A 21,454-nucleotide genomic window follows, 5' to 3' on the forward strand; every position below is an offset into this window, starting at 1 on the left:
CAAATAGACTTTGGAGCTGCTTCAAGCTTGCATAACCCTTGTAATACCAGGCAACTGTCTGGAATAACATCTCTCATTAAATACTAATGAGAGATGATGGGTGATTTCCACCATTTCCTGTGTAACCTTTTGAGACTGCCTCTGTTTTTGAATGCTCAGTTAGACACCAGCAGCTTACTATACTACACAGTTGCCATATACTTATTTTCTGTTATATTTTTTGTTATTGGGTTTCACAGGTTTAAGTTTCGTAGTGAAATGACTGTATGGTCTACAGCAGATATTTCACAGATGGCTACATTTGTGTTGTCTCAGCATGTAGTCTTCATGTTTGTGGAAGTTCAGTGAAATGCCCAAGGTGTAAGTATGGGTGAAAAAATTATTTTTGTTCATTTCAGTCATTCACTAAAAACTAGAAAGCTTAGTAGTCTTGTAAAACAATTCCCCCGCCCTCAAATAATGATCTATATTGGGGATCTTCATGCTTATTATTAAGTCTATCTCACAAGTGAGATGACCCTGAATGCTATCATTTACATGACTTCGTATTTCACAAGGTTTCTTCTATAATCCAGAGAGAACGTCCACACTGTGCTGTGCAGAGAAAGTACTCTATGCTTGCAAATATTGTAGTCAACAGGTGAATTAAGCTATGTTTTCAAATTGGCTCATAATATAAACTGCATGTGTGATCAGAGTAAGTACTTTCAAATCATTTAAATAATACTAATGATAGCTACAAGTTCCGTTAATAAATAATTTAAGCAGTCCTGAAGATAAACCTCCCAATATGCATCTATCTTTAATTACAAGGAAATGCAATGTACGGACAAAACTGCATTTTCATAAGCTTCGTTTCTTCTGAAGTATCAATTAGTTAGTAAAGCTCTCTAATAAAACACTGAAGTCATAAAACCAAACATTTAAAAGCCAAAGAGCTAGAAATTTTATTTATAAATATTTAAATATCCGGATGTTCTTATCTAAGGTTTATAAATTTTCAAGCAACTCACTCACTCTCACTTTGGCTCAACTCTAACTCTGGAAATCTTACATTTTTGCATGTAATATATATTTAAAGTATTTAGTTTCAAACCAGAAATACTGATATACTGATTAACCATAAGGAAGTTGTCTAGCAGGTAGTGTGCACACCTGATACACAGTCAGAATTCAGGGAATCTTAAAAATCTCTGCTATTAATTTTGAAAGCAGTATGGAAACATCTGTAACAAAGCAAATCAGCTATCTAGTCCCTATTGGGGCTATGTTGCCCCAATAACATCCACGTGTTTTGAGAAAGAAAAAAGAAATACAATGGATAATTTTGGAATGATACAACCCAACAGCTGATTTGTGACACTAAAGCACTACAGAGTTCAAGTTTTCAGTAACCAAAAAACAAACAAACAAACAACAACAACAACAACAAAACCTTGATCCTATTTTTGAATTTCCTAATCAGATTTTTTTTATAATGGAACCTCAAAATAATTTTGTAATATATTACTTTTACTTATTTTTATTTACACTTAGCATTTTCTTCTGAAAAATGCTAAGTTTCTTCCCCTTTTATTAATATTCACATAATAATTTACTTTCTATCGGAGGAAATTCAGGTGAAATGTTATAATGAACTTATATATTGCATAGCATTATTAAGCCTACCTTTCAACTGAAAAACCAATATTTATATTTAATTTAGTTGGTCTTAGAATTTGCAATTATTTTCTTCACTGTTTTTATCTTCTTAGTTTCGTTTTATATTATTCATGCACCTTCTAGCTTTGCAGAGTTCTTAAAATTCTTCCTATTTAATGTTCTCATAGTGCAACCTGCTACATTTCTTATAGAAACCACACATTATGGAGTTTGCATAGATCCTTGGATCTTGGATAGCTGCATTTAACTATATAAAAGAATGATGAAGATCACACAAAACTTTCAGTAGCAGTAAAACTGGGGTTACCTGCTCCTCCTGGCTGAAACTTAATATGCTCACTCTGATTTTTCTCATATACAGTTCTTACAGAACAATGGGTAAGCAACAAAAGGCAGAATTCACAGAATTCCTGTCAGTTTTATTGCCAGAACTCATAACCACCACAAACTTTGTATTTCAAATGTTATTATTCCATGTGAATATGAGTCACAAATTCATTGCACACTGTGTTTCTAAGGCTGATATCTAGGAGTTGGACAAGCAATTAAAAAAAACATATTGCTTTGTGTTTGCAAGGGCTTCACAAGGCCTTTAATACTTTTAAGAAATCCATTCATAGCAAATCCTTGTTAAAGTTGTAATAGTTTGGATGATACAAAGTCTGAAAGACAACCTATAGAATTTAACAGAAAAAAATATTTCTTGCTTAACTTTACTTACAAAATAGTCACAGAAAGTTTTGATGTTTTTTCTTCACAACATAGGACAGAAAGATATGTTGAAATAATAGAATTGCTCTTGAAAATAAATTTAACTTCAATTATTACTTTATTATTAACTTAATTATTAACTTCAATTATTACAAATATTCGAGTATTACTGGTGGGAAAGTGATTTTAATTGTACTAAATTATTTAAATATCTTCTAGCAGGGAGGGAATCATTATCTGAAAGTAAATGGAATGGATTGAACAGCTGGAGCTACAGCAGAAAGAACAGAAACTAACAGCTGGTTTTACTATACTCATCCAGAACAGATAATATTGCGTACAGTAATAGAAAATATTATAGAAAAAATAATGCACTTTGTTCTGGAGTAAAACTATATGAAGTGATCCTTCTAAAGTTTTTTTTTCTGCTTTTTGAGAACAATAAGCAACCAAAGGTGAAAACATGCTTTCCTATGGATTCTTCCAAATCTGCAGTGTTTGAAGTTATACTGGGAAAAAAGGAAGAGTGGTTTGATATCCTGTCTGAAGTAGAAAATGATTCTGTCACTGGCTGTTAGTAAAAATATGCTGCATGGGGATTGGCAATGCAAACTCTTTCCCATCGTATTTTGATATTTAGCAAAATCCTACATTTCTTGCACACTGCAAATTTGCTTTTGAGATGGCCTGTACAAAAATGAAAATGATATAAATGAGTAAAAATGAAATCTCTGCAAAGCAGTAGAGGGAAACTTTTTGGCAGCAAGCTACATACTGCCATCAGGACTAGCAGATGCAGAAAGAGAGACTGAAGAAGAGAAAATGGAAGTAAATGAGTTTTTTATTTAGCTTAAAATAAAACAGGAGGGAAAATCTTTTATTTTTTTTTTACGGAATCTAACACTTTACCTTCAGTAGGAATCAATGTTTTTCTATTTTTTAATCATCTCTGACACTGAACAAAACAAATAAATCTGTTCATTATGTACAAAAATGGTTTATTTTAGTAATTGCTTAATATTTCTGCAAATATTTTGATTTTAACAACATTTAGCAAGCTATGCCAAGATTTCTGCTTTCCAAGTGTACTAAAGTTAGTTTACTTTAAAAATTCATAACACATACCAGAGACTTCAACATCTGTTAGCAGAGCCACCAAACTGACATACGAATGCTGTGTAGAGGTAGTTGGGAATATTTTGACAAATTATTTTCACCATATAAAAACTTATTAATCAACATTGATTAATCAAAACTGTAGAGAAATTCATCTATAACAAAAGACAACAGAGTTCTTTGCGTAGTTCAAGGCATATCTATACTGAATTCCCCATTACAGCTTCTGAAAAAATTTAGCTCTTTTAATAATACTTGAACAGCATTATGGACACAAGCCCAGTGAAGCATGGACTCTCAAGGACTGGATCTCTCAGATTTTAGGACTCAGTTTCATCCTAATGCAAAACAGAATATGCAAACTCTTGAGTACAACTTAATAAAAAGTATGGAGTACAAGATAACTGCTTCCCTTCAGGTTCTAAACTAAGCAACATTCAATCTGAAAAGGTTTATAGAAAATTAAATTAAAGGTTTGTAGAAAATCTACAGGGGCACTAGGAGGCATATAATATGAGCTAAATGCCTACTGAAGATCGTTCTAAACCCATTACAAAAGATGATATTTTTCTAGAACATGCCAGATGCACATAAAATGTAAACCAATTAAACCATTAATATAGTTGTACTATTACTGCTAATGTTAGCAATTTAACGGAGTTTACAGCAATGTTATTCTGTTAAATCAATGTCACTTATAAGAGGGACAGTTACTTATATCTGCTCAATTATAAAACAATCCAAGGAGCATTTTGAAGTGTAAAATTACTTATCAGAATGGAACATGTTTTATATAGTCTATGTATATTTCATTCCTTACTCAAAACTACTTGCAAAGGATGCTGGAACCAATAGCCATTTAACAAATAAAACATTCAAATACTGATAAATAGATTTGTATATGGGCTTTAAAATGTAGAGTACCTCAAAATAAATATGTTCCTTTGAATTATTGTCTAGATTTGAAATAAATGTTCTTGTCTGATACCAAGCAGTCCAGTGTATAATGACACCATCCTAAATAATAGTCACACTGGGATGGATGAAGCTCTGTGTTGGTCAGTACATATACATTTTGATGATAAATACTTTCATCACTCATTTGCAAAAATTGTCCAAAACATGTATGAAAGCTAACTTCTCTTTCAACAGTATTTCAATTAATAATAAGTAATGAATCATGATAAAATGCTTAGCATATGTCAAGCAGCATCCTTTTTCTTTCTATGTGTAGAGAAAATGCATGCTAGTCCTCGGGAAAGTGGAATTATTTTAACAATATAAATATGCTTACTGGAAAATACTGGATAGGTGGAGACAGGCATGCAATTTGACAATGAACTGGTCACATGGTATCAGTCATTCCCATGTGCTTTAATTTCAGAAATGACATGGTATTTTTAATAACATTTTATTGTTAAGGATGTTATCAAAGAGGTTATCTAGAGGAGAATATGATAGGGAGCAATTATCTTAATTATATACTAACAACCTCTTAGAAGTATGATAATGTTGTAAGGGAAAGTACATTAAAGCTGAAATATGTAAGAACTGAAGTGGCTTATGTCAGCCCCCTGTGCATTCTGAAGTCTTTAATTATGATTGTAAAGTTATTTTCCCACAAAAATAAATAAATAAATAAATAAATAAATAAATAAATAAATAAATAAATAAATAAATAAATTAAAAAAAATCTGCTGCAGTGAGGACATAAAGGAGCGGGGAAAATGGTCAATAGAACAAACCAACTTGCTGCATGTTACTTTATGGATGTGGCAGGAGAATAAGTATTGTAAAAACAGTAGAAATGTGGAATATCTTTGCTAAATATCAAACAGGAATTCACATGAAAATATGTTTTCATCCAAAGGGAATGATAAATGAGAGATACTAATGCTAAAAAATTTTAGTCAATGGATCTATCTAATTTATAGACAAGAATTCATAACGATCTGGCAGGAAGTTATCTCAACGAATGGTGCTGGACTTAGTTCTTAATAGGACTTAGAATAGTAATAATATTTGAGAAGACTAGAAGAAAGCTAATGAAATACACTTAGTAGTTATAGGCTTTCAGTCCAACATAAGGAAAATAGAATAGCTGATATGGATCACTTTCATAATAAATGAAAGTGGTATAGGCAACACAAATTAGCATAGCTTCAGCAAAAACAGTTATTAATTAATCTGTTTTTTGAATGTAAATATAAGTTTGTTTAATACAAGTAAATAGAGTTTATCTGACATTCCCTTTATAATAAATTGTGTTAATATTACATTTGGGTTATTAAAATTTAGTAATGTGGTCTATGTTTGCAACGGAGATAATTTGAAAAAGTTAGCAATGGTTCCAGATTTATGTGCATGAAAGCATCCACTGTATATCACACTCAATCTTATTTTTCAAACTACCCTTGTGGAAAAAAAAAAAAAATATATATATATATGTATATTTATAATATATAATTTCTACACATCTTTAACATATAAATACTATTTGGTGTGGAAGGGTCAAAAAGCCCATGTAAACTTCATTTCTTTTCATGCTGTCTGTTGGGATTCTTAAAGCTGCTGGTTAAATGCACAAGAATCAGTCAAGAAAGTATGAAAAAACAGAGAGTACTGAATACTTCTACTTCCTGCTTTCTCAGTTCTCTCATCTCTTTTGAGATGCTGATGCTTGATTTTTGCTTTCCTGCATAAACTCTGGTTTTGTCAAATAATACCTGTTAACAAAATATAAATTGACATAGAATCAGAAATGCAGATGAACTGTGCTTATTTAAGAAAGAGAATACTAAAAAAGCTAATATAAAGCATCCTGTTGGTACTCCAAGAATTGATAGTGCCATTAGAAAAAAAAAAAAAAAAAAAAAAGGAAATTAGTATTAAAATTTTAGTATGATAAAACAGAACTCCTGAGCTGTCCACATTTTGGGGATTTTTACTTGGAGAAAATGAACTACAAATTATTGTTTCAGTTTTATTTTGTTTTTTACATGAATAGAAAAATCCTGAAAGATAGAACCAAATTAGTACTTGCCAGAAAGTGCTCTAAGAAAAGATGCTTGTGAGGCTGTGAAAGTCACAGGAAGAGTCTACATTAATGAAACATTATTCAGGTGTACACCTGCATCTGTTTCTTTTTTCTGTTCTCATGAGCGAATACAGAACTTCTTGGATCTTGAAAAAAATACACAGGAGATGTACACACTATTGTTCCTATGTCCAAACATAATTAAGTGGTGTATCATGCTAAAAAGTTCTAACTTTGAAATAAATCCCTCATAGTAACTGAAGATATTTTAAGATCAAGAAAATAAATTAATAATTGAAATTGCATTTCTGTGGTGCTGTATATTGCAAATAACAAAAAATGAATTTGAGAAAAATTAATTACAAAATGCCAGAAAATACTTTAAAATAAAAATGTATACTTTTATAGTTTATATTATAGAACAGCAAACACTCTCCAGGCTTAATTTTCATAATCTTTTCTTTTATATTTAAAAGGTACTTAATACATATTATTTGCACTGAAGAAAAAATAACAAAATGGATTTTAAAGAGCTATACAAAGAGCTATTGTATAGTTTGTTCTTCAGCCAGCACTCCCTTAACCTTTAATAAAATGTCATGTGTAGTTAAAAATTCTAATTGCAAACATATGCTAATGCATTAGATGAAAATGCTTTTGGTAAGTGTGTAGTCCTAGGCAGTAGGAATGATAAATACGAAGCGTATCATAACTGAAACTCAGTCAGGAGAAGGTAGATCTGGTTTCCAATACACTATGTTCTGGCAATGATTTTCATCTTGGAGCTCTGAATGTGATCCTTAAATCTTTATAAATTAATCTGTTAAGTAAATTGAGAAGTTCTGTGCTATAGCCAAATTCTCTCCATATGGCTCAGAAAAAGGTTAAAGGAAGACAAATAAGAGCAGAGAAAAACTTTATACAGGTCTTATAACTAAGGTTGGGCAAGGTATGTCACTATGAGTAAATTACTGACTGAAAAGTACAGCTGAAAAATTGTCTCATAATTTACTATTTTCATGTCAAAGTAAATTTCACTAGAAATCAGTTAAAAACAGCAAACATTAAAAGTATTTTCAGAAAGACTAATATCATTTTTATTATATTAGAAAAAAAAGGTATCTGTTTTTTGGTTCAACTGTTTCACATCTTTTTATAACACTGATAGCTTCACTTTCCTCTTCTTACACAAAAGAAGGGAGGAATACGAGTATGCAGATATTATAACCCAAATTTCAACAGAGGCCAGTACTTTATATGGATGCATATAGGTAGAAGTAAGAAAAAACAACCTAAATATTCTGTGATAACAAGTACACGTCTTTGGAAGACCTCCATGTGACAATTTTACCACTGTATGGAGTACTCTAGCCATCATAAAAAAGTGTATCTATAGACATGCATGTGTCAAATTAGGTTAAATTTCATAGATTCTAGCTATTTTCAGATGACTCTAGATTGATTGTTACACAGTTACTCTGATGGATAAGAGACTACCTTCCTTATTATGCTCTTCTCTCTATACAGCTAAGATCTTTCTTGATCACTGACACTATTTAATCCTGAGAAGTTAAACTGTGGGTCATGTGTTTAAGTGCACTACTTCCTACTATCTCTGTTTAATATAGCGTGTTTAAATGAAACACAGCACCCACTCAGCACCCAGCAGCCATTCTGTTTGAAGCAATTTGCTACATGGACTTCAAAATGTTAGTGCATGATCCTTTAGATTAGTCATAGTTTCAAAATGATGTGGCATAGGTGACACAGGGTAGCCTATTTAATTGCCATTCCATAAAACAAACTGAAGGGAAAGCAGACAATTTTGTATATTTGGTAGTGTGATTGTTGTTTCTTAGGCCATTTTGCACTGGTTTACATACAGCTAGAAAACAGCTGCACAATATTGAAGGTACAAATTTGTTACACAAGAAAAGATGCATTTGCTATCTAAATCTCTATCTGGGGAACAGAAATATCCAAATATTCAGAAAAGTGCTGTGAAGATTTGTTGCTGAAGAAATCAGAACTCATGACCTGACAAACAGTACTTTATTTACCAAGCCAAGTATTTGACGATCTTGGAAACTCTGTAGAAGATTAATATTTTCATTTTGATAACAATGTTATCACAGCTAGGGTATTTTTTGATTCAGGTTTCTAAAGAGCTGTCTACTAGATATCTGTATGAGATTGCTGACACAGTGTTATATAGCAAACACAAGAACGAAAGCAGAGGTGAGCAGACACCTGTCTGTGGCTACAGATTTTCAGATTCCTAGATTCCTTTTCACTGTAGTGATAGAAGAGGAGGAACTCCAGGCTGAGAAAGCAAAATAAATAAATAAATAAATAAATATTTTAAAAATCGCAGCAAATAGGACAACTTGGGGACAGTTAAAATATTGTAATAAGTAACAAATGTCCATGACAAGTATGATGGTTGGACCAGATGATCTTGGAGGTCTTTTCCAACCTTAATGATTCTATGATTTTTTACTAGTTTCTCTTCTATGATTATGAGGTTATAAGAAAAAGGTATAGTTCATTATAGATTTATTATCTTGTATGATCATTTCTACAAATTAATGGCATTTAAGTGCAAAGTATTTTATTTTTCTAAGTATCAAAGATTTCATGGCTGACCTGGGAACTCTTGACTATGTAGTGGATGAGAGCTCCGCATAAATGAAGTACCTAAGTATTTAACTTATTTCTCAGGTGGATTTTGCAACCTACACTGAGTTCTGCACTGCTGCAGCTGAGATGTTTCCAGAGGTCTGCTCAATCTTCAACCACTCTAAGATAACATCTGGAAAAAGTAGGTTCCCTGAACCTACTAGTTCAGAACCTACTCTTCTCCAAGAAAGATTTTCATGCAATACACAGATAGGAATGTCTCTTTCTGTTATAAAGGTGCTGCATTAAAACCTTTGTTAATCTGCATGGACAGATTGACTTTCCCAAAAAAGGATATTTTTTCACAAGTTCACACACACACACACAAAGAAAAAAAAGTCTGAAATGTCCTCTCTATTTCCTAATGATACTTGATGAGACCTAAGAACAATTTAAGTAATGTACTGAACACCAGTCATTATTATTAAAATTTTAGCACCTAGACTGCCACCTAGTCTCTCAGGGACCTTCTGCAGTAGAAACTATAGAGGCAAACTGAAAGAGATATGATCTCTCTAATGGGAGAGACACACACTTAATCCAATGATTTTATTTTATTTTATTTGTAATGTAATTTTTAATATGTAATGTAGTAATGTAATTTGTAATTTTATTCTATATTTCTGCTACATAAAGTGAGTATGACACCAAGAGGTTCAAGGATGAAGTATGGTAAAAGAGTCTAAGGGTGTAAGTTAAGGCTGTAAGGGTCTTCAGCAGCACACTTCCAAATACAGCATGGTGTTGCAGCCAGATTTCTGCTACCAGCATTCTAGACACTAGATAACTGATAAAAACAACACTGACTTCATGAAGATACTTGACAGAGTCTACTTTAGCATTACAGTTATCCAGTACCTTGAGCTTCAGACATTTATTAAGATTTTACACCTATCTGAGGTAACAAATTTGTTGCTAATAGTTCAGAAAACTTAATTACATCCTTAAGATGAACTAATACAATTTTATGGTTATTTTTCAAGGTTAAATATTCCACATCCTTTTTCTTTTTTTTTTTTTTTTTTTCCCTGAAGGAAGGACAGTCTGAAATGACTGGTAGAAATGTCCACTGTAAGAAATGCAGATGCTTCTCAGGAATAGCTTAGCAGAAATATTAATAAGATTGATTTATGAATCAATTGACTTTGTGAGACTGTTTTTATGAGATTCATTTATTAAATCTTCAATCTAAATTTACATTTTACTTAGCAGAAAAAAATGTGTCAGAATGCAATATTTCAGAATATTCCTATCAAGTCTGAACTGTTAGTTTAAAAGTAATGAAACTGTGGCAGAGATGCCAGCACATCATCGGAGGTTGACAGAGATGTCAACTTTGTCCTATCAATCTACTGCAGAAACAAAGACCAGCTCAACTCAAACTCAGACACTCTATTTTTTTTATTTTTTTTTTCCTCTTAGACCAGTCCTAATGGGAAGCAATTGTTTTAGCTGCCAGTATAAACCAATAATGTAACTGTTCTTTGTATAGAAACCTAATTTCTGGCAAGCAGGCAGACATAGAACTCACACTATATGGGATTTAAGAAGTGTAAATAACAAACTTAGTTTACTTTCTGTCCAGTTTTTCTCCACTACACCTAACAACCATTTGCAATTTGGTGCATGGAGTTCTCATCCTCCGTTATTCTCCACCAGTTCAAGAATAACATTCAGGAAATTAAAAATAATACAGCAACCTACAAACCAGTCTTTTTCTCCCCAGTAGATCAGAGAATGATAACTGGAAAGGTAATTACTCCCAACCTGTCAGATGTTTACTGGCAAGACAGATAATAGTTACAACATGCAGCTCTATAGCATGAAAGGCCAGCCAGAATGACCTTTTCTCTCAATCCAGGAAATTCAGTGACTGAGTGCAGTCAGTCTCATTTCTACTTGGCAAGAGCTAGTAATGCCCCAGACAGTGGGAAGAGTTCATCAGAGCATCCTACCACCTGGGGAAAGGAGACTGACAGATGCGATTTTATGTTCAAAGCACTGCCTCATGCTCTGAAAATGAACACTACACATGACACAGAACAGCAATTTGAAAAAGAGTATTCCCAAAGTCAGCAACTCTTAGTGATACAAAAATAGGAAATTTCAGAAAAAAAAAATAAATCTTGTTTTAAATGATTGATCTCTGCAATCCTGCATAACTTATTCAAGCAATAAATGTGCATGAACTAAACTGGCAGCCTGACATTCACATAGAATTATGCATATTATTAAGTAACTTAAAACTGTGAGTGATATGTCTGGTTTTATTTGGGTCATTTCTGGTGTAAGAACATTCAATGTAATTACAAATATAAGTTACAAGCCATTCCATTAGATAATTACTATATTTATAGCTTAAAATAAAATCACATTTTGGAATTTGCTCATCTATACTGCCAAATGTTCTTCCCAATAAAATGCCAAGGAAAAGAGCAGTATATAGGAACATTAAGACAGAAAGAATTACAATACATTTGTATTGTTAACTTGACTTTGTTATATATTACAAAGATGAGGGGTGCTCCATGAACATACCACAGCTTCCTTGATTACTCTGTGGTCCTCTGATATAATCCATTTTTAACCATACACAAAACATATTTTCAGATTAAGACCTAAAAATATCCTTTTTAGCATCTGGTTTACAAACTAATTTTAATGGACTTACTATGCCTATCAAAAATGCCTGTGCTCACCAGACAGCACTGGTATATAATACCAAAGCCTGGTATTTTAACTAGTGAAAAGTCCATCTGCATTTTTCGTACTAATTACAGTAGAAAGTTTTGCAGTTGAGCCCCATTTTCTATGGAGGAATATAATGAACTCCCTCAGCCAATTCATGGGGCTGAAGCACTCTATGGCAATCTTCCCATTGCAATAAGTATGTTTACAGTGATTAATCAAGTACAAGTCTGAAAAAGATGGATAATTTGGCATTTTCTTCCTATAGTGAACAACAAACCATAAAATTGTTCAGCACTGTTCTGTATACTCTGCTAATTTTTTAGATTTTCAGAGCCAAAAAATCATCGACAAAGTAAAGCTTCAGTTACATGCACAGTTGTACTGATGTTTGGGTCAGATTCTGATTCATTCTGTGCAACTCTGCAATAAAGGAGTTATCCTTTCTTGCGCCACCTCTTAGCTCATTGTTCGTAACGTGTTGCCTCAAGCCACCTTCTGCCCGGATGGTTTGGTGAGATGGGAATTATGATTTATTCCACCTCAGCTTGCAGAATCCAAAGCTGTGGCTTGATTTTTGATCCTTATATTCTATGCCTGATACAGGCATAGTATCACTCTTCTAGTTCACCTGTAAAATCAAGTAGGTGCTTCCACTTATGCAGTATAGATATGTAACATGATGTCGTCAATAATCATCATTCTTGTAAATTTCCCAAATCATGACTCATAATCAAGATAGCCTAAGTCAAAAAGTCAACAGACCATTTCAAATAGGTTTGTGCTGCTGAGAACTCTCAGTTGTCAAAGAAGTCTCTCTGTTCAATTACTTACAGTGACACTACTATATTCTGAAATTCCTGTACCAGGTGGTGACTAATGAAGAATTCAAGCAAGGGTAATGGAAGAGAGCATATGATTTTGTATAACTGAATAAACAGAGTCCTTACAGATAATATCATTCATCTGACTCAGCATAATTTTGTTGTTTAGTAACCACTGTACCTTCACTGCTGTTTAAACCTGTGTAATGCAAATAGCAATCTACCAGACTGAAAAGATATTTCAGTGTCATTTAATAACTCTATCAATTCTTTTTCACTTTTTCCTTTTCAAACAGGGAGCGGGTCTTCCTTTATGTAACACGGAAATTCAGAGTACTTTAAATTCTGAAGTAGTTGCATAATGTTGTTGCTAAGCACTTCATTAAAAAATCTGAAACAAGTTCGTAAATAGATTATTGCAAATGACTGGGCTTAAACAAATTTGATTTTTACTGTTGACTTTTCACAGTTGTCTTATGCTTATCTAGTAAATTATTTAAACCTCTGCTTTACCTTCCCTCCTATAGCATTTTGATGTTAATCTTTATTCTGACATTAAGCTCTTATGGTTGCTTATGAAAGGCTATAATCATGCTGAGATAAGTTAATATAGTACTTTATTCTTAAACAACGTAAATAGGTGAAAGTCTACACCTCCTACAAAATTACACTTACACAAAAGACAAGGTAAAGAATTATTTGGTGATTTACCTGGTCTTGAGGAAGGTACTCTTGCTATCTCTAGGGAACATGGCTTTTTGGTTACTGCTATGTCTACTGAATCACAAAGACTGTTGTCATTTTCTGAAGGAACTGCATCCAGAGGTGCAGAGGGTATCGTTTCCAATGCATAACCTCTCTTCTTTGAATAAGATTCCTGAAATGCAAAAAAAATAATAATAATTAGGTAAGAGAGATGTTTATCAGTTGACAAATGAAAAGTAACTGGCTATCAGGGTTTAAAATTCTGCAAGTTAAATACTACATTCTAATAAAATCCAAACTGTAACAGATTGGAAGGATTATCTACATGCTCAAACAAAGATAACATTTCTTTTTTTGTTTGTTTGTAGTGTTTTGTTGTTTTGGTTTTGTAATATAGTACTTGTATGGTTACAGAAATATTTTTATTCAACTGTTGCATTTAGCAAAAGCTCCAACATAGCTGGTGTCGCCATACCTGCTTTGCTAGGTTCTAATTCAGGGGATGTCTTTTATTCATTTTTTTTTTATTTAAGATTATATCTTATCAAAGCGACAATTCCATTTACCACTGCAATTACTTTGTCTTTGGGGATGCTTTTACAATATGCTTATATTATATATAAGAAAGCTAAAGATGTGCCACCTACATTTTGATGTCAGAATCCCAGGATGTGAATGAAGATGACTAACTTCTGTATATTTGGGTGAGCAGCAATAATGGCACAAAGTCCCTTAACAGTTATACATATAGTGAACTCCCAACATTAGGAAATGCTAAGGGAGGGTAAAAGGGCAATAGCTAGAAGTTTTGGTAGAATGCTGAGCTGTCCAATCAAGCAGACTGTCTCTGTAAAAAGATACCATACAATTCCAATGGCGTTTCTTGACGCGTGGTTTTGTTTTGTTGTGTTTTTTTAATTGCATCAGAAAGCAATTACATCGTCAAAGATATTCCCACGCATATAGGACATATGGATGACTGAGAATGTCAAGCACTATACATAAATCAGATTTGATATAATAAAATGGATAGATATTATCATAGTGGTACTTAGAAAATGACTATAGAATCTGATGACCAGCGCAGGATGTGGAATAACACCTTTTTCTTCATATCACCTAGTGTAAACTGTGGCTGTGGATAACAGTCCTTTTTTATAAGTAAATGATTTATAGTGTTAGCAGATCATTACACTATTAAACTTCTTGCAGTTTTTCCCCCTTATTGTGTCACGACTGGATTTTTATGAGAGTTCGAAACCTGGTAGCAATTTAAAGACTCTAGAAAGAGAGTGCTGAGATGGCAGCAACAGGAGACCTGCTTCAAAATTGTACATGATGATCCAAATTTGGATACAGCTGATCCAAATTTTAAACATCTCCCAGGTTAACTAGCTGCTGAATAAAGAATTTGAAAATGAATAATGGAAAGAATTAAAGGAAAAATATATGTATATACAAAATGGTTGCATCTCTTCATCTTGGACCCTTTCTTGTTTATGTTTAGTCATAGTATGAGCTTCTTACATGAGCAAGATATCTATATGTTTAAGTTCTGGAACTCCAAAGACAAAACAAAGAATTAGACAAAGTTTGTAAGTGAGCCAACTGAAATTCAAAATACAACTTTCAAAACTTGAGTCATCTTATTCCTTAAATGAAGGAAAGCAAAAATTATTTCTGCAATCCATATCCTCTGCGGATAAATATAAATTTTATTATAAAACATATTTATTAAATATATTATAAAATGTATTTATTAAAATTTATTTTAAATACAAAGCATATTTAATTATTTAAATATATATATTTATTTTGAATCCTGTGAATTACACTTGCATAAAATGAAGCATGGACATTTTGAAGAGTATAAGCAAAAGAAAAAAGCTTACAAGTACACAGCTTTATTAGTCAAGTAAGTATGCATGAGTTGAAACCTTAGGCTTAAATTCAAGAAGATTTTAAAAACCTTGCAATTTATAAATAATAGCACTGTTAACTTTGTAATACATTCCTGACTTCTTATCACAATAAATATAGAAAATGTTTCTCCCAAGACTGTATTGTATAGCATGGAGGCACTGAAGTGGCCGAAATGCAACTGCAGATCAAGGAGAAAGTTCTTTCATATCTTGAAAAAAAGGAATTGCTACCTTGCACGTTTAAGTCATCTGTATCAAGACAAAGGTAAAAAATTCTTTACAAGTACAATGACTAAAACAGCAGACTTCAATTTCATCCTGTACATGCAAGTTTCTACAAGAATAAGTCAGAATGCCAAAACCTTAGTAATAGAGAATCTCTCTAGAGAAGCCCATAAAGGTTTATTGTAGTCTTAAAATTATCACTAAATACTGCAGCAACACCCTTCCCAGCTCCTAATTCAGCTACAGAAAATACAATTAAAATGGATATAGGAAAAAAAAAAAAAAAGAGAGAGAGAGAGAAGACATTAGAATTTATGTCTCTCTCCCAGTACTCTGTAGACTAAGTCAGCCAACAGGGATGGCCCAGAGAACAGTGAGACAAGCACAAGACCAGCAAAAGAATATAGTACTTCTCCTGCCTACAACCCTTTAAGGGTCCTGCACTTCTTAGTTAAAAGGTGCTGACTTTGCATTTCATGTCCATTAACCAAACTTTCTAAAATTACCTTCTCCAGTTGTCCTCAGAGCACATGTAACTTTTTTAAAGGTTGTATGCACCCTTTTTTTTTTTTAGCTATCTTGTTACATTTGATGTCCCCTAATTCTTCTATTTTGGGAGGCAACAAATGGTTGTTCCTTACATATTCACTTGTGATTTCACAAACCTCCATCACACACTACCTGGTTCTCTCTTTTAGAGAATGAGAATTTCTAGTCTACTCACACAGGTGTGTGAGTAGACCATCCCTGGCTTTAGACCATCCCTGGCTTTAGACCATCATGGCTTTAGACCATCCCTGTCACCCCCACCCTCTCAGTCTTCAGTAATGTGACAGGGTTCAGATTTTCACATGGCATTCGAGATGGGACTCACCAAGAAAGCCCTTAGTGACATAATGATGTTCTCCCTTTTGTACTCTATTTCTTTCCTAATTGCTTTCAACACTTTATTCAATTTTCTGAATATTATTCAATATTGTATAATTAACATTGAAAGAATATAAATGTCAGAAGAATACATAAAAATGATGGGGTTAGTGGGAAAATGGTTGTAATGTAAATCACTGACAAGTAAATTCTTCCTAACTCTTTCCTTGAAACAGCAAATATGATAATTTCTGCCAAACAGAACTCAAATAAGTTAGAGTCAAAAAAAAAAAAAAAAAAGTTAATGATTAAAAACACCTGGAATTCTATCAAATGAACAATAAAATGAAGATGTTAAGCCTTAATTAAAAAGTGTACTTGTAGCAAAACACAAAAATTTCATTGCTGGAGGAAAGCAATGTACTCTTCTGGTTGCTGTAACGTTCTCCATTTTGCAGGTACTGTGCACATTCTAGAGTTTTAAGCTCTAAAACCATTCAAGTTAGATGTTAGCAGATCACATAAAATTATCTTCAAGCATCAAGCAATGTGATTCTGTATTTTTTCTAAGATTAAAAACTCTTCAACAATCTTCTCAATAATACCAGTTCTGTTGTCTCACATCACCCACTATAACGTGCAGTAATTCTACAGAAATACTACATATGTCCTAGGAATTTTCATCTGCATAATAAAACCTTTTAAAGAAATACAAAATTCCATAATAGTTGAGCAATCTTTAGTCCTGAAATCAAATTAATCTGAGTTTAATTTTTAAAATTCAGAGATGATCCAATACCAAATTTCTGTGAGCTGTTCCAAAAAGTTGAAGATGACAAACGTAACTGACCACCCGCTATAATGTCAGAATTACTTCTTGTTTGAAATTAAAACTTTATAAAAGTAATGTGCTGGGTTGGTACATTAAAATGAGTACTTTAGTGAAAAGGATAGAAATATATACACAATAGATGTGAAAGAAAGAATGAGAGGGGGTGAGTCACTGGGAAAGTATTAGAGAACAGCTGCCCATCCTGTTAAGATATAAGTTAGCTTATTATATAATAAACATCAATTTGAGACTCAAGTTGTGGACAACATGACAGGAAAACACCAAGCCCAGAGGTATTTGGCCAACCCAGAGGTATTTGGCCAACTAGGTCTCTTCTGAACATATACTTGACGGTCTAATGTATACCAGCTGTAATCCAAAACCCAAATAGGACTAGAAAACAGAAGAGGAAAGAAAAAGGATGTGACCATTGACCAGTGGGGGTGAAAGTGCTCCTAAAAAAATAAATACGGTGATTGCAAGTGGTAATTTACAAGTATGAAAAAAGCAGTATTCCATTCCAAGAGCATATCTTCAAAACCTACATGATTTCAAGTTAGGCCTTTTCTCCATGTTTCTGCCAATCTTTAGCCTTCTAGATACATTCCTTACAAGAATCAGTCTGAATGATAGATGCTCAAAGAATGCAATATAAGCAGTATATATAAACTTTCGTATGACCTGAGAACAGAAAGGTATAGTGAGCTCAGTAAGCGTCTAATCTGAAATGACATTCTGACAAGAAGAAAGAATTCGTCTTTAATGGATTATTTTTTTTCACACCATCCATCTCCTATCCTACAGAAATCAGGTCAAGTTTATTATTTCAAGTATATTATTATCTGAAAAATACATCAGAGTCAGACATGACTGCCAGATGAGCAATAGCAGAAAAGCCACTCTTAAAAGATGGGCTGTTGCACATGATTTGCTATCATTCATCATTTCTCTACAGTGACAATTCATGGAGGTATGTTGTGTTTCAACAGATAATTCTTAATTTCTGTATAACTTAGAAATTCTAAATTTATGAACAGTTGTGTTGACTTTCTGTGGTCTAGCCTATTCACATTTGAAGGCCACACTGTATCCTGTTATTTGAAAACTTGCTGGAACTGGATTTTCTTAAGTCTCTCTTTTGATGTATGACTTCATTGTCATTAAACACTAACTGTCATCAAAACTTATGTGAGAGACCTAATAAGAATCACAGAGGTTCGATTATTATTTTAGCCTTAAGGAACTTTATTAGAAAATATATGGAATATGTATGTCCTTATAAATACTTATACTTGAAAATATAATTTAAGGACACTGACCTAGAAAGAGAATGACTAGTAGGCAGTTTCAATGGCCTTATTGTTGGATAATTCAGATTTTAAAGAAAAATCTAAGGCTATAATTACTGCTGCAAACAGATAAGAAGTATGATGTGCTGGTTTTCCTTTTTTTTTTTTTTTTTTTTTTTTTTTTTCTGGATAATCCTTAAAGGAGAAATGTTCTAATAAAAGTACAAAGGAAGACTGCAATGTATCTGCCAATGTTAGAAATTTTCTTTTTCATTTATATAAACAATGACGAACTGCTATTAAATTCTTATCCTTAAATTCTACCTAAATTCTAACCAACATAGTAGACTACATTCTGCCTAGCCTATCTTTATAACATTGTCATACTTCTATTAATATGTCTTTGAAGAGTTATTGATTCTAAATTCACTGCCAGCCCAAAGCTGATGATTACCATGAGCATGAAGAATGAGTATTGCATTTACAACATTCACGAATTTGTGTCAAACATACTTCTTTATGCTTGTAAACAGATTGTTATATAATGTTGTCTGATTGGGAAACTTCATACTGAAATGTTCTTGATAAATCACCAAAGGTTGTTGAGAGGAATCAAGAATTCAATCAAGAAAGAAGTCCCAAAGGGACTTCTGATCAGTGACCGAAGATAACTGGACAGTTTTTTGCTATGCAGCAAGATGGTGGGAAGAATGCCTGAATCTGAACAGTGTTGTGTGAGTATGTTACAATGATGTACTGAGAAAAAATAATTAGAAATACTTCCGATGTCATCATAACCCAAAACCACAATTAGATGGTGAAATATTTATTTTGACTGCATCTACACTGAAACAAAGCAGTAATATTACTGTAATTTTAGGGCTAGTAAAATCTCTTTTATCTATTGCTAATAATTTAACCAAAGTCATTTGTATAGTATCATGTAATTAGAATCATTTTTCATGAGTCAAACTATGATGAATGTTCATTGTTATGACAGCTAGAAACACTTGAATATGTAATTTGTCACAGAACAGATAATAAGGTTCACTTCATGATATATTACAGATTTTGGAAAATCCCCAATAATCTCATTTAATGGTAATGACATCAGAGGATCTACTCTGGTCTGCATGAAATGTTTGTAATAAAGATTTGTAAAGAGCATTCCTTTCTACCCTCTTACCAAGTTTCTGAAACTGTGGCTTTGCTGTTGTAGGACTAATAAATGTCCAAAGTTATACAAAATAATTCTTTCCATCCAGCACCTGAAACAGCAGTAGTGATAATGTTTCAGTAGGTCATTCCCAGAGCTGATGATAATGTTTACACAAAAAAACTGGGAGGTTTGATTTCTGTATATTTATATTATTAGAAGCGTAAAATAAAGATGATGCATATTTTGTTCAGAAACCATTCAAGAAAGTTAGATTCACTATTTTATTTTTTTGTCTGAAAGAAAAAAAAAAAAAAAAAAAAAAAAAAAGAGCATTATTTACATGGCACCCCAAATGTAGGTTTATCCTCTCTTTTTTGATTGTGTTGTTAAAAATCTAACATTTCATATGAAAAATCTGCAGATGTCAATCCTTGAGAGCTGAAGGTTCCCACAAAGTTTTACGATGCGTAAGTAGCTAATGTAACCTAAATTTAAAATGTCTTAAAATTGGGGTAAATTGTGAGCATAATGAATGCATTGTTAATCCCAGCAGCAGAAGCATATCCCTACATCTTAAGGAGAGTTTTCATAATTCTATCTGGCAGATACTCATAATTTCAAATGACATTATATTGTTGTAGTCACGCTGCATGTTTTCCCATGCATGCAATATTCAGGCCATGAAAAAGAGCAGATGCTTCCTCTAATAAATAACTCACTATGAGAAAGAATGTACTGAGTCTAACTAATCTGGTTTATGCAAATGCTAATGGTTGTGTGTGACAATGTTAAAATAATGCAGTAACTGGTTTAATAAATGATTCTTAGGTTAGCTGAACAAAATGCATTTACAAACTAGAAAGTAATTTCCAGGTTAAATATCCTTCCATTTTTAACACTGTTTTCATGAACAGAGTTAAACAAAAAAAACATGTCTTGCTTGAATATCAAGCAATAGGAAAATGCCTATTTAAAACAAAGGCTATTATATTAGCAAGATAAAACAAGTAGAAACCTCGGCTCCATGGAAACAATGTTTCTCTACAAGTTGCTTATGCTCTTATACTTAGGTTTTAAACTCCCTCTCTCACAAACACAAGCAGTTAGCTCAAATTTCAGTAAATTTAGAAAAATCATGACAAAAAAATAAGAATAGAATAGAATATTTATGCATCACTAAGTCTCTGCAATTTGTTCAAATTTCAGTAAACTTACAAAAATCAGGATTAAAAAAATAGAATATTTGTGCATTACTAAGTATGTTAATAAAAACACTGTTTTAATCATTGGCTGTCAAAGTATTTGGATATAGTTTCAAAGACAGAACTTTATATATGAAGGAAGGCCCACACAAACATCTTATTTTCATACACCACTTTCTCCAGTAAGTGAGAGAATAACTCATTAGAAAATGAGGATCTGGAGTAATGCATTAGAAGAATGAAAAAGCTTCACAGCGTTTCACAGTTTCAAGAGGTAAGTTTCAAAGTTCAAAGCACACAGAAGTGTAGGAGGAAGGTTCTTCTGATACTGAAGCCTGAAGAGGAAAGAAACTGCGTTCCTCTTTCTTAGACACTGATAAATGCATACGTACTTCTGTCAGGCTCTGCAGGCTCTGAATTTCATTTAGTAACAGCCCTAAAATTTGAAGGTTGTTATAAACGGACATTTTTACACATTATCAGTTTGTTACGTAATCAGAAGACCTCTTCACCTAAAAAAAAAAAAAAAAAAAAAA

The 21,454-nt window shown here is 32.7% G+C and overlaps 1 protein-coding gene across 6 annotated transcripts in view; it reads right to left on the bottom strand.

Annotated features, from left to right (window-relative positions):
• Nucleotides 1-21,454, bottom strand: part of ANKS1B (ankyrin repeat and sterile alpha motif domain containing 1B) — a gene marked incomplete at its 5' end in the record, with an annotated part of 434,494 nt that overhangs the window by 292,842 nt on the left and 120,198 nt on the right. For 5 of the 6 annotated variants that reach the window (XM_082773376.1, XM_082773377.1, XM_082773375.1 and 2 more), the window contains one exon: nt 13,429-13,594. In XM_082773376.1, the coding sequence (XP_082629502.1) occupies nt 13,429-13,594 (166 nt within the window). Of the gene's footprint in view, nt 1-13,386; nt 13,595-21,454 lie in introns of all 6 variants that reach the window. The other variant, XM_082773372.1, reaches the window with a different exon arrangement.

Source organism: Aythya marila (assembly GCF_965140915.1).
Source record: "Aythya marila genome assembly, chromosome: 1".
NCBI lineage: Eukaryota > Metazoa > Chordata > Aves > Anseriformes > Anatidae > Aythya > Aythya marila.